Below are 21,995 nucleotides of genomic sequence, written 5' to 3'. Positions count from 1 at the left end.
TCGAAGCAATCTATGACGCATGCACGCACACATCACACTCTGCTGCATGAACAGCACACCACGGCGAGCCGGAGCTAGTTAGCTCACGCGCACATCCAGCCAAAGCTAACTAGCTAGCTAGCTCACGCACGCAGACGCGCACCACACCATACCACACTGCACACATACACCGAAGGCAAAAAGGAAAAAAAAGTGACTGACCCAACCCAAATCACAAATTCAGACGACAGCGTAGTTCAGTCCCTGTTTCCTTGGTCATAATAAAAGTATTATAAACGATATCATACATATCAACTAGACTTTTTTATGATGTGACACATAATTAAATGCGGAAAGAGAGAATGTGATATTATATCATGATGCCGTATCATATTAAATGTTGTTCTACTTATAATTAATGCAATTTAAGATACTAACTTATGATATTATACATTATGAAAAAGTGTCAAAAACGTTCTTATATTATTGGACAGAGGGAGTACATTAATATCTATGCATAATAATACTAGTATATGATACCCCGTTACGGGCAGCCTTACAAGACCCCAGTATTTTTATTGTCACACAAAAACCTGGAAAGCACAAGGACCGATGAACCAGAAATGCACGATTAGCGAGGATTACAAGCATGCATGCAAATAACTAGGCGACGAAAGCACTAAAAAAGCAAAGTAACGCAAACTTTTAATTCACATTCAACAAGGCCATGGAAATCCATTGCTGGTTGTAGTAGCTCAGCGGTGGAGCAAGATGGCCTCAATGACCCGGACGAACTCCTTTGGCGCGGTGAGCTGTGGGAAGTGGCTGGAGGACTGGATGACCACCGAGGCCGCGCCGCCGCCACCAGCGCACCCGGCCAGTCGGTGCTGCATGTAGCGGGCAACAGCGAGCGGCGCCACGGCGTCCTGGGTGCAGTGCACGATGGTGCATGGCGCCTTGACGTCCGGGAGCACGTCCCGGACGTCGCAGGTGAGCACGGCGCGCATGACGCGGAGCGCGGTGCCCGGGCGCATCATCGCCAGCTGCTTGGCGAACTTTGCGACGGCCGCCGGGTGGTCCACCCCGACCACGGTCTCGGCGAAGAGCGGCGCCCACTCGGTGAAATCGGTCTCGATGGCCCCGAGCATGGCGTCCACCTCTCCGCGGTCGAATCCGCCCTCGTAGCCGTCGTCGTTGATGTACCTGTTCCAACGTACGTGCAATTAAAACGGCCATGGTTCAGTGACATCCTTACGGTCATTTCATTCCTTACGTTTATTTAAATCATGTACTAGTACGAAAGCTGGGAGTGTGATTTGAAGAACCTAGGTGACGCCCCAACCAGCACGAGGTGGCTGAATAGGTCTGGCCTTGCAAGCGACGCAATGCAGCCGATCATGCCAGCCATGGAGTGGCCCAGGAACACTGTTCCCCTCAGCCCGAGCTCGTCCATCAGCGCCACGAGTTCGTCGGCGAAGTCGTGGTACGAAAACCGCCGCTCGGAGCACCCGCCGCCGTCCGCCGCGCCGGAGAAGCTCCAGTCGAAGACGACGACCCGGAACTTGTCCGCCAGCGACGGGACGACGTCGTCCCAGACGAACCGGCTGCCACCGTAGCCGTGGGCGAGCACCAGGGTCTCACCGACGTTGCCGAAAACCCTCGCATTCATCTCGGTCGGTAATTTGAGTACAGCAGTGAGGAGCAAGAGGCTACAATATTGCTTAACTCCCGTGCTAGCTTAGAGATGAGAACATATGGCTACTTCTGGCCTCCATTTATAGGGAAACCCCAGCACCAAGAGTCCAAGATAAGATCGATCAACCAGAGAGGGAGGAGGGGAGGCAGTGATACCCTTGTGAGAATTATTAACTGGGCACTCAGATGTGCACAGCTGCATGTGACATCCAGATGGCTACAACTATACCGGAGCAGAAGAGACCACTGCATGCCTCGAAGAGTTTCTTGGCGGTTGTTTACCGTGCGTCTGCATCGATGGTGACGAGGGGCTAAAAAGGTGTCACTTGGAGTTTTGCGTGTGCACAATGCGCGGTGATGGCGACGAAGGCAGATTCCGTGAACTGGAGGGTTAGGTCTCCCGATGGTCCGATTTTGTCGCAGTTTGACACGGGATAGTTGTATGCCGGTTTCTGTGGACCGTGTCATTCTCGCACTCCACGAAATACTGAAACCATGTATTATGTCACTTGCATGGAAACAAAGGATTTGTATATGCCTGTGTCTCTGTCGTGCCGTTGTTTCCGTGACACGGAAGCTGTGCGTGATGAATCAGTTTCCCATATTAATACTCACCGGCCCATCACCAAATCTCGACGAATGTTTCAACGAGCCACCCGTGTGTATATTACTTCAGGTACGGCTGCAGGGGCTTTGCTACACCTACGTAATTATTCTACGTACAGCTACGTGAAAACTGATTTAGGGAGATTTCATTGGAAGGAAAAAATAGCCCGGGCCCCACCCCATGAAAATGGGGGGGGGGGGGGGGGGGGGGGAGAGAAGTATATTAGGAAGTTTACCTAAGTTTACTTTTTTTTTAGCAAGTTTACCTAAGTTTACGTAGGTGGGTACGTAGGTGTAGGATGCTTTTCGTTAGTGCGAACAGTTCAGAGATGGAAGGCTTTAGTTCCATTTTCTATGTAATAAGAGGCCAAGTCCAGCGTTGTATCACACCGTACGCACGATACACCTCCACACTAAACGTATAAAGGACAATATAAACCTTTCACGAATCATATCCGCTTTTGTATGTAGATAAACCGTATAGTAGCCCAGCTCATATTTGGCACTGATTATAGGCTTTGTCGGCTCGGCCCACTTACATTTTTTCTTCCTTTTTTAGCTTAAAAAATTTTGCACCACTTAGGATTAGAACTCAGTACCACCAGATTTCAAAAAAAAAACAGGTTTATGTCCTACCAGAGTTACCACCTCAGATAGATTACTTGCTGTCCATAGTTCCAATTCTTTTTCTTCTTGTTGCCTACATTTCTGGTTCTGGTTTTGTTCCGGACGAATTTTCTTTAAGTTTTGTATGCGTGGTTTTCGCTCGGTTTTTTCACTTACTTTTCCCATTTTAATTGTATATTTCTTTTTACATTTTCAAATTTTATTTTTCACAAATTTTCCTTTAGGTTTTTAAACTTTTAAAAAATTCGTGAAACATTTTCTCAAATCTGCAAACTATTTCCAAATTTGTGAAAATTTTCAGAACTCGTGAACTTTTTTCAAAGTCATATTTTTCTAAATGTAACTAGTGAACAATTTTCAAATGAGCAAATGTTTTTCAAAATCATGATCTTCCTAAAAGTTTAACCCCCGACAACTGAAAATTCACAAAAAAATCAAACTTGTGAACTTTTTTCAAATTCATGAGATTTTTTAAATTTTACTCATGAACAATTTTAAAATTCGTGAGCTGTAATTCGAACTTCTTAACTTTTTCCAAATTCATGAACTTTTTTCAAAGCTAGCGGGCAAAGCGAGCGAGCTTGCGCAATATTGGGTCGCAGCCCACTGGCATGTGCGCGAGTGCATGCTTCCTAAATGCCGCTTAGAGCGTTGACTAGGAGCTCCTCAAATAGACCTCGGCACGCACATGCATTTGTTCAAAATTTCAACAAATATTTACATGAAAGAAAAATACATGCAAAACTCGAAACGATATTTTTTGGAATTTCCCCGTACATTTTTTTATTGGTGTATATTTTTTTAGAAAACAGCAATATTTTTAAAATTTGAAAAAGAATTTGAAAGCATGACTATTATTAGAAATTGCCCCAAAGGAATTTGAGTTTCTGAACAAGTTTGAAAACGGGAACATTTTTTAATTTGTGAACGAAATTTGAAAACAGGGACATTTTTTGAATCGTTGAACTTTTTTCAAATCCATGAGTGCTTGGCTCGGCCTAACAGCAGCCCGACCGGAGCGATGTCGTCTCCTTGTTCGGCCGAGGCCTAAGTTTTTTTCTATTTGTTTTTTTCCTGCTCTTTTTGTTAATTCATTTTCTCCTTTTTAAACTTAATTTTTCTTTTTGAAACTTGTTCACAACATTGAAATATATTTTTGGAATATCAAAATAACAGTTTTAAGTAACTGTCTTATACTATGATTTTTTCCTTGAAATATTTATTAAATGCTTTGAAAAAACATTGATTAATTTCAAAATTTTCCCTTCGTACTTATTTGTTATGTTAAAAACTTAACATAAAAGTTTTAGTTACTTGTTTAAATTATGATTTCAAATACTTTTTTCCTTCAAAACCTGACATGATGCCTACCATGGGAATACCCACCTACTCAAAAAAGTTAGGGTCGTTTCAAGAATGTCCAAAAAAACACCATGTTCAATGTAGGGTGTCCAGGTAGGCCATTAGGCTCTGTTCGAGAGCATGTTGTTTCTCGACATGCGTTAAATGAACATAACGCATTTAGGTCCATTTGATGTTTGTGAAAAGTGCTATGAGATGGCCTCTTTTGTCTTAACCGGAACCCCTCCGTTGTACATGCTGTACCTATGGATATTAATAAATACACAACTTTTGTAGGCAGCTGGGCATGCCCATTCTAGCACTTCATGCAAAATTTGAAGGAATTCAGACACCGAACGCATGTTATGTCACGTACGGACAATATTTGAGGGGTTTCTCATCGGGAAAACCGTAAAAAAATGTGAAAAGTCGATAGAATTTGGCATGGATGCATGTCATGATGATTCTAGTGTGTGGAAAAAATTTGGGCTCATTTGATGTGTGTGAAAAAAAGCTCATCAATGTTGAAAAAAAATCAAGAATTTTAGAAAAAGTTCTCAAATTTGAAAAAAAATCATCAATTTTGAAAACACGTTCACAAATTTGAAAAATAATTCATTGTTTGTTTTTTTAAAATAATAATTGAAAAAAGTGAGCACATTACAAGGGGAAAAGGGAAACGAAAAGGAACAAAAAAGAAAAAAAGAAAAAAGGGAAAATAAAAACTGAACAAACTAATGGAAAAATGAGAAACAAAAGAAAACAAAAAAAGGAAAATAAAAGCCGAACAAAACCGTTTGAAAATATGAGAAAAAAGTAACAAGAAAAAAGGAAAAACTAAAAAAGAAAAGAAAAAAAAAGAAGAAAAGAACGAGAAAGGGGTATGTAACCATGTCAAGTGATTGTGGTTGGTCGGTTAGCACGTCAAACTTTGAACCAAGTCTCCGGTTCGAATCCTGTCATGCTAACAATTTTTTTGTGGGTTATAAAATCTGGAAAAAATTATATAGATGGGCCAGCCCAGCTCGTACAAAATGCCACCTAGAGTGTATACGTATACGACATGCGAAGTCTAAAAAAACATATAAGGTGGCCGAAGAGTTCCTAAAATATGACCATGCATCATGCCCTTTCTGGCGTTTGGTTACCTGTATCCTTTTTTAGCACTTTGGATACTTGTCCCACTTAAGCCTGGTTGAGCTAACGCAGACAAAAAATCATTATCCGCACTTAGTTTGGTTGCATGCATATAATGTTGCCTGCATTAGGGGAGCATTGTTTGCCTGCCGTTGCGTGCATTGGCTAGGCTGATGCAAGTGCCCCGGTGTTTGGTTGCATACACGCAATGTGATTAAGAGTAAACACCTACACATGACAATAGAGTTACAATAGAGTTCGTATCAGTGTGCTCGCGATGGCGGCATCAATGTAGGATGAGGAAGAGGTGACCGAGAGGAACGGTGCCATCCGACAAGGTTAACAACTACGCATAACACTAGACGCCGTCGCGCTGAGGGAGAAAAGGATGGAGGAGAAATGCAGTTTTGCGCTTCATGGCTGCGTCAGTGTAGGAAGATGCGGAGGAGGAGCCCAAAATGAACAACGCTGGCGGCCGCACCAGTGTAGTAGGACACAAGCAAGGAGATCGAGAGGAATGACGTCGGCGATGGCTTAGTGTAGCAGGAGGTGGGAGAGAAGACAGAGAGGAACGTCGACTGCCCGAGTGTAGTAGGACGTGGGAGAGAAGACAGAGAGGAACGACGACCGCCCGAGTGCAGTAAGACGCGGGAGAGGAGGTTGAGAGGAATGACGCCAGTGGTGGCGCTAGTGCAACAACATGCGGGAGAGGAGACCAAGAGGAACAACCCCGGCGGTGACACCACTGTAGAAGGACATGGAAGAGGACACTGAGACTAAGGAGTGTCATTAACACAGATCACACATATGCATGAACTGGTCGCAAAAATGGAACCATAACCTTGATGTGCATCTTTTCTGTGTAAAGTTTACTTCGAATCAAAGCACCGTTGTGTAGATTAGAAGGGACGGAAGAAAGGAGATTAGAAGGGACGGAAGAAAGGAGATTAGAGAAGGAGCTTACTGAAGGTGGAAGAAGAAAGAACGTGCATGCTGTATACTGGGCCATATGCTCTAGTGCAAGAGGACCCACCACGTCCGCTCGAGGTGGCTCGACTCAGTCTAGCTCATTAGAAACTGCCGATTTGACCATTCATGGCAGGCATGGTTGGGGAGTACTTTAAATTCCGTGCGGACCAACATTTGGATGCGACCTAGTCAACCAAATGGGCCAAATTCTTCCCGCGCGGGCCTGGTTAGGGTGAATGCGTGCAACCAAATGTGCTACTTGTGTATACTTATACAGGGAGTACAGAGGGCACGAGGCCACGATGGCAATTGTGGGTTAGCCACGATCAAGAGAGGGATGTGTGTGCTAACTGAAAAACTGCACACACGCACGCTACAACTTCTTTAGAGAAAAGGTTAGCTCCCAGCTTTACGGATAAGAACCTTACAAATGAAGAAATAAGTAAAAGGAAAGAGGATGCAAATGAGTAGTGACGCAACACCACCAACAAGGTTACAAGGCCAACTATGATCTATCTCAGGTTGCAATGTGGCAATACGGCTAAGCTATCCATTACAGGAATCACTGGCTATGCCGACGGCTTTTGATCCAGTCGGCATAGCCTATGCCAACGATGGCCGTTGGCATCGATGGCGTCGGTAAACCTTCCGTGCCTGTCGGCATAGTAAAGTTGTCGTCATTGATCACCTATGCCGACGTTTTTTGATCTAGCCGTTAGCATTTGTTTGTTTTTGCTTCTTCCCTACAATTAAAATAGCTATAGCAACAAAACCAATATATATAACAACATCATCATCACACATTGCATCAACCAAACCAACATAGCATCAACCACATATATAACATCACGGAAATCAAACATAGCACAGAGTGATTGCTACTTCTTGAGCTTGCGTTGGTTTTTCCCTTAAAAGGGAAAGGGTGATGTAGCAAAGTAGAGATAAGTATTTCCCTCAGTTGAGAACCAAGGATCAATCCAGTAGGAGAGAAACGCGCAAGTCCCCAATACATGCACCTACACAAACAATCAAACACTTGCACCCAACGCGATAAAAGGGTTGTCAATCCCTTCGCGGTCACTTGCAAAGGTGAGATATGATAGAGATAGATATAAAAGATTACTAGAACGTAAAAGTAAATAAAAGTAAATAATTTGCATCAAGGTATTTTTGGTATGTAGATCTGAAAATATATGAAGGAAAATAGACCCGGGGGGCGTAGGTTTCACTAGAGGCTTCTCTCTTGAAGGCAAATAATACGGTGGGTGAACAAATTACTGTCGAGCAATTGATTAGAAAAGCGCAAAGTTATGACGATATCCAAGGCAATGATTATGAATATAGGCATCACGTCTGTGTGAAGTAGACCGACTCCTGTCTGCATCTACTACTATTACTCCACACACCGACCGCTATCCAGCATGCATCTAGAGTATTAAGTTCATAAAGAATGGAGTAACGCCTTAAGTAAGATGACATGATGTAGAGGGATAAACACAAGCAATATGATGAAAACCCCATCTTTTTATCCTCGATGGCAACAATGCAATACGTGTCTCGCTACCCCTACTTTGTCACTGGGTGAATCACGCAAGATTGAACCCAAAACTAAGCACCTCTCCCATTGCAAGAAAAACCAATCTAGTTGGCCAAACCAAACCGATAATTCGAAGAGAAATACAGAGATATCAAATCATGCATATAAGAATTCAGAGAATATTCAAATAATATTCATAGATAAGCTGATCATAAATCCACAATTCATCGATCTCGACAAACACACCGCAAAAGAAGATTACATCGGATAGATCTACAAGAACATCGAGGAGAACATGGTATTGAGAATCAAAGAGAGAGAAGAAGCCATCTAGCTACTAGCTATGGACCCGTAGGTCTGTGGTAAACTACTCACGTTTCATCGGAAGGGCAGTAGGGTTGATGTAGATACCCTCCGTGATCGAATCCCCTCCGGCAGATCGTTGGAAAAGGCCCCAAGATGGGATCTCACGGGAACAGGAGGTTGGGGCGAAAAAAAAGTATTTTGGTGGATGCCTCTGAGCGTTTTGGAATATTTTAGGATTTATAGAGCTGAGAGGGAGGTCGATAGACTCCCGAGGGCCCCACAATCCAGGGGCGCCCCCCTAGGGCACGCCCCTATGGCTTGCGTTGCCTCGTGGGTCTTCTGACTTCATCTCCAAGTCTCGTAGGTGTCTTCTGGTCCAAGAAAAATCATCGTAAAGTTTTATTCCGTTTGGACTCCGTTTGATATTCCTTTTCTGTGAAACTCAAAAACAAGGAAAAAACAGAAACTGGCACTAGGATCTGGGTTAATAAGTTTGTCGGGGGTGTCGTGCGACATATGCCAAAGGATGGCTTATCATGGAGGGGGCTAATAAGACGTCGCCGGTGCTAGGAAACGGGATGAGGCGAAGACATGCACGTTAGTGAATCTTACCCAGGTTCGGGGCTCTCCTAGGAGATAACACCCCTACTCCTGCTCTGCGGGGTCTCCGCATGATCACTCAAGCAACAATGGTGGCTACAAGCTTGCTCCTTGAGCTGTTTCTCTAGAGGGGGAAGAAGAACAAGTCTAGCCCTAACTTCCTCTCTCTATATGGGTGTGTGGGTGAACTAGAGTCTGAACCCTTTGCATGGGTGCCCTGGGGGGTTTATATAGGCCTACTCCCAGGGGTACAAAGGTAATCTGGCCGGGTGTAGGACCCTGCTGTCAGTGTCTATGGTCGCCGGCTTCTCCGCCGACCGCTGGGGCCCGCCGCCTGGTGGGCCCTGCTGGTTGTCTCGTACTTGGCCGACAGGCCGCAGCCGCCGTTCGCGGGTCTGGCCGACTGCTCGGCACTGTAGCGATGCTGGTAATGATGCATGCTTTGTCGGGGGAGGCATGGCTACAGTACCGCCGCCTGGCGGGCGATCACTGTAGCCATCCTCCATCTCTTCTGATTAATGGCGCACGGACTTCAAGGGTGGGGGAGGGCCGCCTGGTAGGAGTCGGCCTCTCCTCACGCCGACTGGTCCGCCCTCGCCGCCTTCTGGCTTCTCATTGACGGGTAAGGCCCACCGCCTGTGGACCATACCGACAACCCGTAGTGGAGGCATGGCCTTCTCTGCCATGGGTGATGTCATGGGGCAGTGGCAACAGTGCTGCGCCGGACGGGAGATCTTCGTCTGGTACGGTGCACTGTGGCCACGCTTGGCCCTGGATTTGGGGGTGGCAGGGCGCGCTGTATCCACGCCTTGTCTCATCGTATTTATGTGGGTGCAGACTCTAAGGACGCTTGGGGCCGCCTGCTAGGAGCCGGCCTCTCTGGAGGCCGCCTGCTAGAAGCCGGCCCACCTCATGGCCGCCTGCTGTGCCTTGCCGTCTTCTGGCAGCCGGCCGCTTGGACCAGCCGGCCGCGAGAAGGCGGCACTTTGGTCTTTAATTCTTGAGGGGCGTAGCCTGCCCCGATGTCTTGAAGCGCCATGGGGGGGGGGCGGTGAGGCTACCCGTGGCCAATTACTCCGACAGTAGTCCCCGAAGCTGATGAGGCTCCGCGGATGGTGAAAGGAAGGATCCTCGGCAGCTTTCTCCTCCGAGTGCTTCATTTGATCTTGCTTCGTCCGTCTTTCGGCACGCCGACTGCTAGGAGTCGGACACGTCCACGTAGGCCGTCTGGTGGTTTTTGAAATGTCTTGGCGGGAGATCGGTGGTGCGCCAGCCCGACGCCAGTCTTGCCGCATGTTAACTGTACTCCACGTGTCGCCAGCCGGCCAGGCCGCCAGCCAGCCCACGCGCGCGATGGGACATCGCCGCAGGCTGGGGCCAGCCACTACCGGGCCTCGGCACGCGCGCGGATCCGCTGTGGCTGAGGTAGACGGTTGGGATTCCATGGCGTGATTACTCCATGCCGTTACTGCGCCGTTAATGCGGGGTCGTGGGCACAGTTAATCCCACGATCCCCACGCCCCGTCCCCTCGGCTTCGCAGCCCGGGGCTATAAATATGGGGAGGAGGGGGACGGCTCTGGCTCGCGCGCCCTCCTCTCCCTTCGCTCTGCTCTTCTTCTTCACTCTTTCTGCCGCCGCCGCACTCCCACAACACGTTGAAGGGCCGCCACGGCCCGCCGTCGCCGAGCCCAGCCTTTCCGCCGCGCCGTCGCTCCGTCAACCTCGAGCTTCCATGGCGCGAGAGCGAGCCGGCGATTGGGACAGGTCAAACGTTATCGAGGACCACATTACCTACCTCTGCAACACGCGGCGGTTGCCGGGCGAGGGCTATGTCAAGGCGCGCGTCCCGCCGGAGAAGGAGATCTCGCCGGTGCCGGAGGAAGGTGAGCGCGTCATCTTTCGCTCGCATTTCCTCCGGGACTTTCGGCCTGCCGGCGAGTGGCTTCCTCTGCTACTTCCTCCAATTCTACCATCTCCAGCCGCAACATTGCTACCTCTTGAGCCTGCGTTGGTTTTCCCTTGAAGAGGAAAGCGTGATGCAGTAAAGTAGCGTAAGTATTTCCCTCAGTTTTTGAGAACCAAGGTATCAATCCAGTAGGAGACCACGCTCGAGTCCCACACACCTACACAAACAAATAAGAACCTCGCAACCAACGCGATAAATGGGTTGTCAATCCCTTCACGGTCACTTACAAGAGTGAGATCTGATAGAGATGATAAGATAATATTTTTGGTATTTTTATGATAAAGACTAAAAGTAAAGAAAGCAAAAATAAACGGCGCCAGAAATAGCTTGTTGACGGGAGATTAATATGATGGAAAATAGACCCGGGGGCCATAGGTGTCACTAGTGGCTTCTCTCAAGATAGCATAAGTATTACGGTGGGTAAACGAATTACTGTGGAGCAATTGATAGAATTGAGCATAGTTATGAGAATATCTAGGTATGATCATGTATATAGGCATCACGTCCGCGACAAATAGACCGAAACAATTCTGCATCTACTACTATTACTCCACACATCGACCGTTATCCAGCATGCATCTAGAGTATTAAGTTCATAAGAACAGAGTAATGCTTTAAACAAGATGACATGATGTAGAGGGATAAACTAATGCAATATGATATAAACCCCATCTTTTTATCCTCGATGGCAAAAATATAGTACGTGCCTTGCTGCCCCTGCTGTCACTGGGAAAGGACACCGCAAGATTGAACCCAAAGCTAAGCACTTCTCCCATTGCAAGAAAGATCAATCTAGTAGGCCAAACCAAACTGATAATTCGAAGAGACTTGCAAAGATAATCAATCATACATAAAAGAATTCAGAGGATATTCAAATATTGTTCATAGATAAACTTGATCATGAACCCACAATTCATCGGATCTCGACAAACACACCGCAAAAGAAGAGTTACATCAAATAGATCTCCAAGGGAAACGAGGAGAACTTTGTATTGAGATCCAAAGAGAGAGAAGAAGCCATCTAGCTAATAACTATGGACCCGAAGGTCTGAGGTAAAATACTCACACATCATCGGAGAGGCTATGGTGTTGATGTAGAAGCCCTCCGTGATCAATGCCCCCTCCGGCGGAGCGCCGGAAAAGGCCCCAAGATGGGATCTCACGGGTACAGAAGGTTGCGGCGGTGGAAATAGGGTTTTGGCTCTGTATATGATGTTTCCAGGGTATATGGGTATATATAGGAGGAAGAAGTACGTCGGTGGAGCAACGAGGGGCCCACGAGGGTGGAGGGCGCGCCTGGGGGAGGTGGGCGCGCCCCCTACCTCGTGGCTTCCTCGTCTGTTGCTTGACGTCTACTCCAAGTCCTCTGGATCACGTTTGTTTCGAAAATCACGTTCCCGAAGGTTTCATTCCGTTTGGACTCCGTTTGATATCCTTTTGCTTCGAAACACTGAAATAGTCAAAAAACAACAATTTGGGCTGGGCCTCCGGTTAATAGGTTAGTCCCAAAAATAATATAAACGTGTATAATAAAGCTCAATAAACATCCAAACAGAATATAATATAGCATGGAACAATAAAAAATTATAGATACGTTGGAGACGTATCAAGCATCCCCAAGCTTAATTCCTGCTCGTCCTCGAGTAGGTAAATGATAAAAACAAAATTTTTGATGTGGAATGCTACTTAGCATAATTTTCAATGTAACCCTTTTAATTGTGGTATGAATATTCAGATCCGAAAGATTCAAGATAAGAGTTTAATATTGACATAAAAGTAATAATACTTCAAGCATACTAACTAAGCAATTATGTCTTCTCAAAATAACATGGCCAAAGAAAGTTCATCCCTACAAAATCATATAGTTTGGTCATGCTCCATTTTCGTCACACAAGAATGCTCTCATCATGCACAACCCCGATGACAAGCCAAGCAATTGTTTCATACTTTAGTAATCTCAAACTTTTTTCAACTTTCACGCAATACATGAGCGTGAGCCATGGATATAGCACTATGGGTGGAACAGAATATAATGATGGGGGTTATGTGGAGAAGACAAAAAAAGGAGAAAGTCTCACATCAACGCGGCTAATCAACGGGCTATGGAGATGCCCATCAATTGATGTTAATGTGAGGAGTAGGGATTTCCATGCAACGGATGCACTAGAGCTATAAATGTATGAAAGCTCAACAAAAGAAACTAAGTGGGTGTGCATCCAACTTGCTTGCTCATGAAGACCTAGGGCATTTGAGGAAGCCCATTGTTGGAATATACAAGCCAAGTTCTATAACGAAAAATTCCCACTAGTATATGAAAGTGACAAAACTAGAGACTATCTATCATAAGGATCATGGTGCTACTTTGAAGCACAAGTATGGAAAAAGATAGTAGCATTGACCCTTTTTTTTGGCCTTACTTTTTTTTGGCCTTTCTCTTTTTTGGGGGACAATGCTCTATGAATGATGATCATCACACTTCTATTTATTTACAACTCAATGATTACAACTCGATACTAGAACAAAGTATGACTCTATAAGAATTCCTCCGGCGGTGTACCAGGAAGGGCAATGAATCAAGAGTGACATGTATGAAAAATTATGAACGGTGGCTTTGCCACAAATATGATGTCAACTACATGATCATGCAAGGCAATATGACAATGATGAAACGTGTCATGATAAATGGAACGGTGGAAAGTTGCATGGCAATATATCTCAGAATGGCTATGGAAATGCCATAATAGGTAGGTATGGTGGCTGTTTTGAGGAAGATATAAGGAGGTTTATGTGTGATAGAGCGTATCGTATCACGGGGTTTGGATGCACCAACGAAGTTTGCACCAACTCTCAAGGTAAGAAAGGGCAATGCACGGTATCGAAGAGGCTAGCAATGATGGAAGGGTAAGAGTGCGTATAATCCATGGACTCAACATTAGTCATAAAGAACTCACATACTTATTGCAAAAATCTACAAGTCATCAAAAACCAAGCACTACGCACATGCTCCTAGGGGGATAGATTGGTACGAAAAGACCATCGCTCGTCCCCGACCGCTACTCATAAGGAGGACAATCAAAGAACACCTCATGTTTCAAATTTGTTACACAACGTTTACTATACGTGCATGCTACGGGATTTGCAAACTTCAACACAAGTATTTCTCAAATTGACAACTACTCAACTGGCACAACTTTAATATCACTACCTCCATATCTCAAAACAATCATCAAGCATCAAACTTCTCTTAGTATTCAACACACTCATAAGAAAGTTTTTACTAATCTTGAATACCTAGCATATTAGGACTAATTTCACAATTAAAGCAAATTACCATGCTGTTTGGTAGGACTCTCAAAATAATATAAGTGAAGCATGAGAGAACAATAATTTCTATAAAACAAATCCACCACCGTGCTCTAAAAGATATAAGTGAAGCACTAGAGCAAAAAAACTATATAGCTCGAAATATATAAGTGAAGCACATAGAGTATTCTAATAAATTCCAAATCATGTGTGTCTCTCTCAAAAGGTGTGTACAGCAAGGATGATTGTGGTAACTAAAAAGCAAAGACTCAAATCATACAAGACGCTCCAAGCAAAACACATATCATGTGGTGAATAAAATATAGCTCCAAGTAAAGTTACCGATAGACGAAGACGAAAGAGAGGATGCCTTCCGGGGCATCCCCAAGCTTTGGCTTTTTGGTGTCCTTAGATTACCTTGGGGTGCCATGGGAATCCCCAAGCTTAGGCTCTTGCCACTCCTTATTCCATAATCCATCAAATCTTTACCCAAAACTTGAAAACTTCACAACACAAAACTCAACAGAAAATCTCGTGAGCTCCGTTAGCGAAAGAAAACAAAACACCACTTCAAGGTACTATATTGAACTCATTATTTATTTATATTGGTGTTAAACTTACTGTATTCCAACTTCTCTATGGTTTATAAACTATTTTACTAGCCATAGATTCATCAAAATAAGCAAACAACACACGAAAAACAGAATCTGTCAAAAACAGAACAGTCTGTAGTAATCTGTAACTAACGCAAAATTCTGGAACTCAGAAAAATCTACCAAAATAGGAAGACCTAGATAATTTTTTTATTGATCTACTGCAATTGGAATCAGTATTTTATCACGTTCTGGTGATTTTTAACAATTGTTTTCGTGAACAGAAATTTTCTGGAATTTTCAGCAAGATCAAATAACTATCATCCAAGAAGATCCTATAGGTTTAACTTGGCACAAACACTAATTAAAACATAAAAACAAATCTAACCAGAGGCTAGATCAAATATTTATTCCTAAACAGAAGCAAAAAGCAAAAAAATAAAATAAAATTGAGTTGCCTCCCAACAAGCGCTATCGTTTAACGCCACTAGCTAGGCATAAAAGCAAGGATAGATCTAAGTATTGCCATAATAATAGGATAGATCACGAAAACTCATTTCATATTCTCTACGTTCAGAAACAAGTTTTCTTTGAGGCAAGAAAAAGTAATCAAAAGGGCTAAATTTAATGGTACAGAAGTCACCAAGATCAATTTTGGGAGGTATAGGTTCCTCCTTCGGCCCTTCATATTGCACAACCAATTCATCATTATAAGCATTTTTTGGCAGAACTTCGTGAGCCTATACTCGAGAGAATACCCTAGCTCATTATTTCGAATAGCAAAATCATTATTAAGTTCGGAAATTCTATCAACTAGAACATTGGTAGGAACCTTTTTTCTAAGGATTTCATTAAAAGCAACATAGTCTAAAGATTGAAAACGCATTATTTCCTCTTGATCAAAGAGGATTGCCTCTATGGGAGGACGGCCAGTGTCCACCCTATAGCGCGCAAAGATTTCTTTGGCCTCTTTTATTATAAATCTGAATTCATGTGCCAAAAATATAGTAGCGGCGCGCTTTACAGAAGAATGCTCAATATTAGAAAATTCTAAGAAAATCCTTTGTATGCCAGGATGCATGTGCATAAATTGCCTTTCAAGTTCAACTATAAGCATGGCGATAGCGTCCGCAAGACTACTATTTCTATGGAGAATAGAATTACCCATAGAAGGCAAAGCACTGGCACAAGTAAAGAAATCTTGAATAACCCCTTTTCCAATAATATTACCACTACTGATTCGGAATTTTTTTGTATGTAAGATAGGGGGTTCTTCAGCAGGAGCATCAAAATTTTCCATGTTATTATTATTGTCCATATCCACAATAATTTCCCCAATTTCAGACATAACGGCAGAAAATGCAAGGAGCAAGTGAAAGAGGGAGGCGAACGGAAAAGAGAGGGTGAATAAAACGGCAAGGGTGAAGTGGGGGAGAGGAAAACGAGAGGCAAACGACAAATAATGTAATGCGAGGGATAAGAGTTTGTGATGGGTACTTGGTATGTCTTGAGTTGTGCGTAGACTCCCCGGCAACGGCGCCAGAAATACTTCTTGCTACCTCTTGAGCACTGCGTTGGTTTTCTCTTGAAGAGGAAAGGGTGATGCAATAAAGTAGCGTAAGTATTTCCCTCAGTTTTTGAGAACCAAGGTATCAATCCAGTAGGAGACCACGCTCGAGTCCCACGCACCTACACAAACAAATAAGAACCTCGCAACCAACGCGATAAAGGGGTTGTCAATCCCTTCACGGTCACTTACGAGAGTGAGATCTGATAGAGATCATAAGATAATATTTTTGGTATTTTTATGATAAAGACTAAAAGTAAAGAAAGCAAAAATAAATGGCACCAGAAATAGCTTGTTGACGGGAGATTAATATGATGGAAAATAGACCCGGGGGCCATAGGTTTCACTAGTGGCTTCTCTCAAGATAGCATAAGCATTACAGTGGGCAAACGAATTACTGTCGAGCAATTGATAGAATTGAGCATAGTTATGAGAATATCTAGGTATGATCATGTATATAGGCATCACGTCCGCGACAAGTAGACCGAAACGATTCTGCATCTACTACTATTACTCCACACATCGACCGCTATCCAGCATGCATCTAGAGTATTAAGTTCATAAGAATAGAGTAATGCTTTAAACAAGATGACATGATGTAGAGGGATAAACTCATGCAATATGATATAAACCCCATCTTTTTATCCTCGATGGCAACAATACAATACGTGCCTTGCTGCCCCTGCTGTCACTGGGAAAGGACACCGCAAGATTGAACCCAAAGCTAAGAACTTCTCCCATTGCAAGAAAGATCAATCTAGTAGGCCAAACCAAACTGATAATTCGAAGAGACTTGCAAAGATAACCAATCATACATAAAAGAATTCAGAGGAGATTCAAATATTGTTCATAGATAAACTTGATCGTAAACCCACAATTCATCGGATCTCGACAAACACACCGCAAAAGAAGAGTTACATCAAATAGATCTCCAAGAAAGATGAGGAGAACTTTGTATTGAGATCCAAAGAGAGAGAAGAAGCCATCTAGCTAATAACTATGGACCCGAAGGTCTGAGGTAAACTACTCACACATCATCGGAGAGGCTATGGTGTTGATGTAGAAGCCCTCCGTGATCAATGCCCCCTCCGGCGGAGCGCCGAAAAAGGCCCCAAGATGGGATCTCATGGGTACAGAAGGTTGCGGCAGTGGAAATAGGGTTTTGGCTCCGTATATGATGTTTCTAGGGTATATGGGTATATATAGGAGGAAGAAGTATGTCGGTGGAGCAACGAGGGGCCCATGACGGTGGAGGGCGCGCCTGGGGGAGGTGGGCGCGCCCCCTACCTCGTGGCTTCCTCGTTTGTTGCTTGACGTCCACTCCAAGTCCTCTGGATCACGTTTGTTCCGAAAATCACGTTCCCGAAGGTTTCATTCTGTTTGGACTCCGTTTGATATCCTTTTCCTTCGAAACACTGAAATAGTAAAAAAACAGCAATTTGGGCTGGGCCTCCGGTTAATAGGTTAGTCCCAAAAATAATATAGAAGTGTATAATAAAGCCCAATAAACATCCAAAACAAAATATAATATAGCATGGAACAATAAAAAATTATAGATACGTTGGAGACGTATCAAACACCTTACGCCAAACACGGTGGTGCTGCTGTCGGCCTTCGTCACGCTGTGCGAAGGCTACCTTGGCGTCCTCCCCACACTCGAGCTGTGGGGGAGTTCTTCTACAACAAACTCGGCGTCTCCGCCAAGGAGGAGGCGGCCCAGTGCGGCACCTTCGTCGCGGTATGGCGCCCAGGAGCCGGCAACCGCTTCACGTCCATCACCTTGACCCAGTCCGTCAAGCTATGGCAGAAGTCGTACTTCTACGTGAAGAACGTCAACCCGGCGTTTGACTTCATCAACCTGCCGGCCTACGAAGCTGGCCCACCGGCCGAGCCGTGCACCAAATGGGTCTTCAAGCCGAAGCACCTGTCGCCCGCCTCTACCGCCGCCGTCGCCAGGCTTAAGGAGATGACGGACTCGGAGGGCCCCCAGGCATCCGACTTGTTGACCGCCTTCAAGGTGCGCCGGGTTCTCCCTCTCCAGGGCCGGCCGCACATGATCGGTCAGATGAGTGGGCACCGTGACCCGTGCCGACTATCCACCCGGGAGATGCCGGCCGCAGAGGTGGCCCGCATGGTGGACGAGATCGCGAACCTCAAGCTCTCGGAGTCGGACTGGCAGTTCGGCAAGCGGCCGTACTCCCACGCGCATCCGCCTCCTGCCGTAAGCTCCCGACTCTCCTTTCTTTCTTGGTCTTTTCTTCTTTTGCCGAGTTCTGCTTTGCTGACTGATCAGTCGGACGTGTTGCAGCTCCTCACGACCCAGCAGGCGGCCGACGCCCCGGCGCAAGGGCAGGACTTCCTGCCGGACCGAGCAGTGAGCGATGCGGACGACCCCAACCTGGGGGCGGCTGCCTTGGAAGACGATGCCACAGGCAGTGGCGACGGGGCAGGTAGCTCCGGTGCAGGAGGCGGCCTTGAGACATGGTCAGATGACGATGAAGAGGAGGTCGAGCTGCGCCGCCAGCCGGCTGCCAACAGGGGGAGGGCGAGCTCCTCAGCGGCGCCACCCGCACCGAAGCACCGGACCGGCATGCAGCTACAAGGCGGATGGCCGAAGAAGCCCAAGGGCTCGGCCGCAGCGACCAGGCAGGAGGAGGCCGCCGCGAAGGCGGCCCGGTACCAGAGGGCCCTGAAGCAGCCGCCGACGGTGTCCGCGTAAGTGCTTGTTCTTATTTTGTTTTCCTTCGTCTTTTTGCAAACTCCTTCTGAGTTTGTCTTGTCTTGCTTGAATCAGAGCCCCACTCTCTCTTGAGCGGTCGACCTCTGCTACCTCTTGAGCACTGCGTTGGTTTTCCCTTGAAGAGGAAAGGGTGATGCAGTACAGTAGCGTAAGTATTTCCCTCAGTTTTTGAGAACCAAGGTATCAATCCAGTAGGAGACCATGCTCGAGTCCCACGCACCTACACAAACAAATAAGAACCTCGCAACCAATGCAATAAAGGGGTTGTCAATCCCTTCACGGTCACTTACGGGAGTGAGATTTGATAGATATGATAAGATAATATTTTTGGTATTTTTATAATAAAGAGAAATAAAGATGCAAAGTAAAATAAACGGCAATAGAAATAGATAAGTGTTGGAAGATTAATATGATGGAAAATAGACCCGGGGGCCATAGGTTTCACTAGTGGCTTCTCTCAAGAGCATAAGTATTACGGTGGGTGAACAAATTACTGTCGAGCAATTGATAGAGTTGAGCATAGTTATGAGAATATCTAGGTATGATCATGTATATAGGCATCACGTCCGTGACAAGTAGACCGACTCCTGCCTGCATCTACTACTATTACTCCACACATCGACCGCTATCCAGCATGCATCTAGAGTATTAAGTTCATAAGAACGGAGTAACACTTTAAGCAAGATGACATGATGTAGAGGGATAAACTCATGCAATATGATATAAACCCCATCTTGTTATCCTCGATGGCAACAATACAATACGTGCCTTGCTGCCCCTGCTGTCACTGGGAAAGGACACCGCAAGATTGAACCCAAAGCTAAGCACTTCTCCCATTGCAAGAAAGATCAATCTAGTAGGCCAAACCAAACTGATAATTCGAAGAGACTTGCAAGGATAACCAATCATACATAAAAGAATTCAGAGGAGATTCAAATATTGTTCATAGATAAACTTGATCATAAACCCACAATTCATCAGTCTTGACAAACACACCGGAAAACAAGATTACATCGAATAGATCTCCAAGAGAATCGAGGAGAACTTTGTATTGAGATCCAAAGAGAGAGAAGAAGCCATCTAGCTAATAACTATGGACCCGAAGGTCTGAGGTAAACTACTCACACATCATCGGAGAGGCAACGGTGTTGATGTAGAAGCCCTCCGTGATCAATGCCCCCTCCGGCGGAGCGCCGGAAAAGGCCCCAAGATGGGATCTCACGGGTAGAGAAGGTTGCGGCGGTGGAATTAGGTTTTCGTGGATGCCTCTGATGGTTTGGGGGTACGTAGGTAATATAGGAGGAAGAAGTACGTCGGTGGAGCAACGTGGGCCCCACGAGGGTGGAGGGCGCGCCTGGGGGGGGGTTAGGCGCACCCCCTGCCTCGTGCTCTCCTCGTTGATTTATTTACATGGACTCCAAGTCCTCTGGATCACGTTTGTTCCGAAAATCACGTTCCCGAAGGTTTCATTCCGTTTGGACTCCGTTTGATATTCTTTTTCTGTGAAACACTGAAATAGGCAAAAAACAGCAATTTGGGCTGGGCCTCCGGTTAATAGGTTAGTCCCAAAAATAATATAAAAGTGTATAATAAAGCCCATTATACATCCAAAACAGAATATAATATAGCATGGAACAATAAAAAATTATAGATACGTTGGAGACGTATCAAGCATCCCCAAGCTTAATTCCTGCTTGTCCCCGAGTAGGTAAATGATAAAAACAGAATTTTTGGTAAATGATAAAAATAGAATTTTTGATGTGGAATGCTACTTGGCATAATTTTCAATGTAATCCTCTTAATTGTGGTATGAATGTTCAGATCCTAATGATTCAAGATAAAAGTCTAATATTGACATAAAAATAATAATAATTCAAGCATACTAACTAAGCAATTATGTCTTCTCAAAATAACATGGCCAAAGAAAGTTATCCCTACAAAATCATATAGTCTGGCTATGCTCTATGTTCATCACACAAAGTATTTAATCATGCACAACCCCGATGACAAGCCAAGCAATTGTTTCATACTTTCGGTGTTCTCAAACTTTTCAATCTTCACGCAATACATGAGCGTGAGCCATGGACATAGCACTATATGTGGAATAGAATGGTGGTTGTGGAGAAGACAAAAAAAATGAGAAGATAGTCTCACATCAACTAGGCGTATCAACGGGCTATGGAGATGCCCATTGATAGATATCAATGTGAGTGAGTAGGGATTGCCATGCAACGGATGCACTAGAGCTATAAGTATGTGAAATCTCAACAAAAGAAACTAAGTGGGTGTGCATCCAACTCGCTTGCTCACGAAGACCTAGGGCAATTTGAGGAAGCCCATCATTGGAATATACAAGCCAAGTTCTATAATGAAAATTTCCCACTAGTATATGAAAGTGATAACATAGGAGATTCTCTATCATGAAGATCATGGTGCTACTTTGAAGCACAAGTGTGGTAAAAGGATAGTAACATTGTCCCTTCTCTCTTTTTCTCTCATTTTTTTCTTTTTTCTTTGGGCCTTTTCTCTCTTTTTTATGGCCTCTTTTTATTTTATTTTATTTAGTCCGGAGTCTCATCCCGACTTATGGGGGAATCATAGTCTCCATCATCCTTTCCTCACTTGGGACAATGCTCTAATAATGATGATCATCACACTTTTATTTTCTTTACAACTCAAGAATTACAACTCAAAACTTAGAACAAAATATGACTCTATGTGGATGCCTCCGGCGGTGTACCGAGATATGCAATGAATCAAGAGTGACATGTATGAAAGAATTATGAACGGTGGCTTGCCACAAATAGATGTCAACTACATGATCATGCAAAGCAATATGACAATGATGAAGCGTGTCATAGTAAACGGAATGGTGGTAAGTTGCATGGAAATATATCTCGGAATGGCTATGGAAATGCCATGATAGGTAGGTATGGTGGCTATTTTGAGGAAGGTATATGGTGGGTGTATTATACCGGCGAAAAGTGCGCGGTATTAGAGAGGCTAGCAATGGTGGAAGGAAGAGAGT

The 21,995-nt window shown here is 44.8% G+C and overlaps 1 protein-coding gene across 1 annotated transcript; it reads right to left on the bottom strand.

Annotated features, from left to right (window-relative positions):
* Nucleotides 1-432: 432 nt before the first annotated feature.
* Nucleotides 433-1,914, bottom strand: LOC109766961 (probable strigolactone esterase DAD2). Its single transcript, XM_020325711.4, has 2 exons — nt 1,305-1,914; nt 433-1,182 (listed from the first exon to the last, which is right to left on the bottom strand). The coding sequence occupies exons 1-2, from the start codon at nt 1,646-1,648 to the stop codon at nt 735-737; spliced, it is 792 nt and encodes a 263-aa protein (XP_020181300.1). The 5' UTR covers nt 1,649-1,914; the 3' UTR covers nt 433-734.
* Nucleotides 1,915-21,995: the final 20,081 nt, after the last annotated feature.

This window comes from Aegilops tauschii, chromosome 1 (assembly GCF_002575655.3).
Source record: "Aegilops tauschii subsp. strangulata cultivar AL8/78 chromosome 1, Aet v6.0, whole genome shotgun sequence".
Taxonomy (NCBI): domain Eukaryota; kingdom Viridiplantae; phylum Streptophyta; class Magnoliopsida; order Poales; family Poaceae; genus Aegilops; species Aegilops tauschii.
The sequence above is the reverse complement of the archived record's forward strand: the minus strand, read 5'-3'. Positions and strand labels throughout refer to the sequence as shown.